The sequence below is a fragment of the Ziziphus jujuba genome, chromosome 5 (assembly GCF_031755915.1).
Source record: "Ziziphus jujuba cultivar Dongzao chromosome 5, ASM3175591v1".
Taxonomy (NCBI): Eukaryota; Viridiplantae; Streptophyta; class Magnoliopsida; order Rosales; family Rhamnaceae; genus Ziziphus; species Ziziphus jujuba.
The window spans coordinates 15,103,013-15,108,010 of record NC_083383.1 but is presented as its reverse complement, the minus strand read 5'-3'; the positions used below and the strand labels follow the sequence as shown (position 1 = coordinate 15,108,010).

The following is a 4,998-nucleotide window of genomic DNA, read 5'->3' as shown; positions in this document are numbered from 1 at the left end:
GTTCCAAAGGGATGCAGCTAAACATGTTTATCGGCATTGCCTTTTATATCAAGTCAATAGACTTTTTTTTACCTAAATAAAGTCATTAGCCTTTTATATAAAAAAATATTATGGCAATTCTGGTCCACAAAAAGAAAAACATAAAATAATAATAATAAATAAATAAATAAATAATAATAATAATAATAATATGGGCACGCCTATAAATGCCGAGCAATGAGAACCGCTTTACTCACTCAACCCAATCCCCAAACAAACATCTTTGAAACCTTCCAATCTTAATCAAGCTCTTTCTTTCTCGCTTCTTGCAATGGCCTCTGAAATTGTTTTCCTGAAAGATGAGAAGCTCCGAATGCTTGCGCAGCTCATTCGCAACCATGAAGTTAACAACATACAGAATATTATATTCGAGTCCATAGGCAAGCAATTTGAATACCTCAGGATGTGCAACTCTAATCAGGAATCCGTCAATACCGTCCTAGATGAGTGCAATGCAATGGTGAGTAAGTATAAGGATGACGAAATTCGAGGTCCCATTTCTGCTCTCATCCTTGGTTATATAGAAAACTGCCTCAACAATGCACTTCAGCTCATCAGGAACTACACTCTGCGAAGGACCTACCTTGACAAATTGATCGCGCATGACCTGGAACTTTTCCAAGCACTGGATGGGTTGGACACTTCAAATCCCACTGAAGTTGCTGATTTCACGGACCAAATTCAGCAATACGACCAAAAAGTTATCAGCTACATGAAGTTGAGTGTCAACACTCATGCTTCACAAGAATTCTCAAGATATCTCAGGAATTCCGGCATCGGCTTCGACAACCTAGTCCGAAGGTGAGGTGACTATATATACCCACTTCTATCTCTAATTATATATATATATATATATAAAAAAAAATTTTCAATTATGGGTGTCCATGCTCCAATTTAGGACATTACCGGTGATTACAGGATGCTTATACATATAAAATTAATCTGTATCAGGCAAGTTATAGCAGCCCTAAGGAATTTGTTCCGTGTCTCAGAGTTGTAATTTTATTATTAATGATTATATGACAGCTTTTATAGGATAGGTTCTACCTCGGGATCAAATGAGCTTTTGGACAGCTACAGTAATTACAAGTTTAGTTAGCTCCACATCTATAGTAGGAAATGCCTTATTTACCTAAAAATAAAAAATAAAAATAAAATTAAAAAAAATGGTAGGAGATACCTTAGTGACTTGGCTGTAGGGTGGTTTCTCTGTGGAGAATTCCACCTTAAATTGTTTTTTCAGTATTCATCATTTACCCCTTTATTTTAGTAGGCATTAGTCCTCTTTATCCGGGGGATTATATGCATCAAATAATCTACTGGGTGTACTTTTAGAGATGGATAAAACTTCTTTTCTTCCTTGGTAGGATGGGTAGTCCTCCTGACAATTATATACCTGCTAATTTGATGTTCATCCCACCTCATATTGTGTCCGAATGGTATTTCCTACCTATTCATATCATTCTTTCATAGCATACCAGACATATCGGAGGTGTAGCCGCAATAGCATTAATTTTTATATGTCTGATCGTTTAACTTTTTTTAAAAAAAAAAAAAAAAAATGTATGTGTGTAGTTCAAGTTTTCTCTGTGTTTACCAAGGAATAATTTGATTGCTCGACGAATTTGTCTTGGATATTCCTCCAATTACATATAATAGGGTACTTTAATATATACAAAACCATATATTCATTAAATATTAATATTTGAGTTATATGATCTATGCAGTTACCAGACGAGGCTTGGGTTTACCGGACCGTTTAAGGACTTGAAAGATGAACAAAAGCTAGAGGTGAATGATTAAACTGCTAATTGCATGGATATATCATTTTTTTTAACTATCTCCTAAATTAATATTAATATATATATATATATATATATATAATTATAGGGTTTATGTTGGAAACCAACTAATGTGGTCAATTGCACAACTAGATTTTTCATTTTAATTCATAAGGGCTCATTTGGTGTGCTATGTCAGCCCATCAGACCAGTATTAAATTCTGTACACCGTTTGGAACCTCTAATACCGTACACATCTTATCCAGAGTCCCCATATGGCACGGTCGGCTTTGGGTTTTCTTAAAATTTCCCTCTCTCTAATTAAGAGAAAAGCTTCTGCTCATGGAGTGTACATACACTTTCTCTCATATAATGTGGGACCCATAAAAAGAAGCTTCAATATATCGGGTATAATACATCCACATTCCACATCCTATGCGAGAAAGGGCTATGCGCACCTAATGTACAAAAGGTTTTTCGCTTAATCAATGACGAGACAGAACCCATACGTGAATTGTGGGGTGGAACACGTGCTTGTTACCCACTAGATATATATATATATATATTTTTTTTTAACAAATAACCTTCACTTTTCAGTTTTTGAGTTTCAAAATCATTGCAATAACTATTTTTACGCCTGCATCATCTACAAATATTTTTTAATTTTTGGCTGTTCTAATTTCGGTGAGTGATGTGAAATGTGTTGAATTTACTTTTATAAATTGTGTTTCATTTGATCCTAAATTAAAATTACAATATCTAAAATGCCTATTAGTTCTTCACCATTGTTACAGCAAAATAGTCAAAGATAAAGGATTTTGGTAGGGACGATGATATCTGAGATTTTTGCAATTTTTCTTATCTTTCTGCTTTTGGTTTTTTTCTTTTTTTCCTTTTTTTCGATTGAAATTCTGCTTTTGTTTTTTGTTAGAAAAAAAAAAAAATTAAAGTGTTTCTTCCACTTACTAAGGGCCTTATAGTCTTTATACGAAAGTAATTCTTTATTTGTTCCCCTCTACTTCTGCTAATTTGGCTTTTGGCTGTGGATTATTTGTATATCCGTTATCTCTCCTTATCCCACTCTCCTTCAACTTTCTCTTGCAAAATTTCGGACATCCAAATCACTTCAAACAAACAAACCCTTTGCGTATCCAAAGAAACACTTTTGTTTCTTTCCCAAGTTCTTACAAAAAAACCTCATAAGTATTCGTACATTTTTACCTCTCTTTTCTTATGAAAGAGAACCCAAATTACACGCTGATCAAAGAGAGAGATTGCCTTTTGTTTCTACTCCTCAAAATCTCAAAGCTTATGTGAATGAATAGTTTAGCAAGTTTTGGAGATATAATAAAGAAAGAGAATGAACGTTTTTGCACGGCTTTGTTGGAGAGAAAGGAGTGAGAGAGAGAGAGAGATGTGAGAGGAAGTGAAATGACCTTACTTATCCTGACAAAATGCATCATGAGATGCACACATAAGGTTTGAATTTTTAATAGATGGACCATGGGTGCAAATAAAATGAAAATTCGAAAGGCAAATTATTATAAAATTTTTTTAGGATACGAAGTATCAGTTTTGATAAAATATGGAGTATGATGGTATTGTAAATTATTATAAATTTTTTTTTAAGATATAAATAAAGTTCAGAATACAACGGTCTCAATTTCTTGTATATAAATGATAAACAGGTGTATGATGCAATAATCGAGGCATCGGGTAGGCTAAGCGTACTGGATGACAAAGGCTTAAAGGCTCTATCATATGGGAAAGATACTCGGAGCATTAAGGATTATGGTCAAAAAGGCATGTTCCTGATGAAAGTAGGAATCATAATTTGGGACATATATTCATCGGACCAGCCAATCCAAACGGCAACACGAGAGGCCATGGTGCAAGCAGCAAAAAAAGGAGGTGCAACGCTAGGAAAGATTGTGGGAGCTGCAGCGGCAACCCAATTAGTAGGCGTTCAAGCAACTACATTGTTCGTTACTGCGCTTGGACTTGCTGGAGGAGTTGTGGGAGGTTTTATTTTTGGAGCTGCTGCTGGCCTTTTGTTTGATCTGATTTTCGGCTCCGGAGGGGAAGCCGTCCTTCCTACTGATGGCTTAATATTCTACGTAGCGCCCATGCCTAATGGCAAGGATTTGGCCAAACAAATTGCCCACATATAATCATATGTACTGAACAAAACAACCTATTACTCCCTTCACCCACCCACACACACAACACACACACCCACCCACCCCCGCCGTCCACCCCCCCCCCCCCCCCAAAATAAATAAATAAATTTAGTGGGTTCGTAATAATAGTCTCACTTATGAGAATTGCATGTACACGTTCATAATTATATTTACTTTTCTCCTGGTTTGTACTATCCCGTGTTTGTTAAGTACTTAATAGCCATTTTAATTAGTTTTATTTATTTTACTTGTTCTATTACTTATAGAGTTTTGCTATAATTATCACAACTGGATTGACACTCATCCTCACACTACAATTGGTAATTCGCTCCATTTAATATTTTTTTTCCTTTAAAAAAAATGTTACTTGATCATTATTAGTGATTATTGTTAATCAAATCTATACAATTTAGTTGACTATCCTAAAAGGTTCATTTTCTAGCAAAGGTTCATTTTCTTATATTAGATTTTTCAGTTTTAAAAGTCGAAATATAATTAAATGCAATCAATTATCAGTTGTTATGTTAACAATAGATCCCACTAATGATGAGAAATAACAAAACTTAATTTTTTACTTTTAGAAAATGAAAACTAATAATATGAACAAGTGAATTCGGAAAGATAGACAACTAAATTGTCATATTGCATATGGGTCCTATATACAAGTCATTCTATGCTTCAACTATCCATAAGACTTAAGGATTAGTGAGTCTGGTAAACCACAAGATAAAGCAAAACCTTAGATGTAGGAATATGGCGAATGTTGATGCAAAAAATCAATGATTAAAGTTTGTGTATCCTCCTTCACGTGGATTTGTAAACTAGGCAAAAAAAACATCGTTAGAAAGGCTTAAGGAGTGCTGGTGAGACCTTTCGATGGTCAAGTTACAAGAGGTACTTTGAATGCCAAAAGCTATTAGAGTTTTGATTTTTATGTTGTTGTGCACTTTACCTGAGATGTATTATGATATATTTAATGAACTGGAATACAAGATCAA

General features: G+C 34.5%; 1 protein-coding gene across 1 annotated transcript; it reads left to right on the top strand.

Annotated features, from left to right (window-relative positions):
* Positions 1-222: 222 nt before the first annotated feature.
* On the top strand, positions 223-4,087 carry LOC107421130 (uncharacterized). The gene is made up of 3 exons (XM_060817766.1): positions 223-840; positions 1,767-1,830; positions 3,509-4,087. Exons 1-3 carry the CDS (start codon positions 311-313, stop codon positions 3,989-3,991), a joined length of 1,077 nt encoding a protein of 358 aa, XP_060673749.1. The 5' UTR covers positions 223-310; the 3' UTR covers positions 3,992-4,087.
* Positions 4,088-4,998: the final 911 nt, after the last annotated feature.

What these genes read in the sequence shown, in the direction of transcription:
- LOC107421130 (XM_060817766.1), top strand. Translation starts at nt 311, where the DNA reads ATGGCCTCTGAAATTGTTTTCCTGAAAGATGAGAAGCTCCGAATGCTT. An exon ending in TTCGACAACCTAGTCCGAAG is followed by an intron (nt 841 to 1,766) that starts GTGAGGTGACTA and finishes TGATCTATGCAG; the next exon opens with TTACCAGACGAGGCTTGGGT. An exon ending in AAGATGAACAAAAGCTAGAG is followed by an intron (nt 1,831 to 3,508) that starts GTGAATGATTAA and finishes AATGATAAACAG; the next exon opens with GTGTATGATGCAATAATCGA.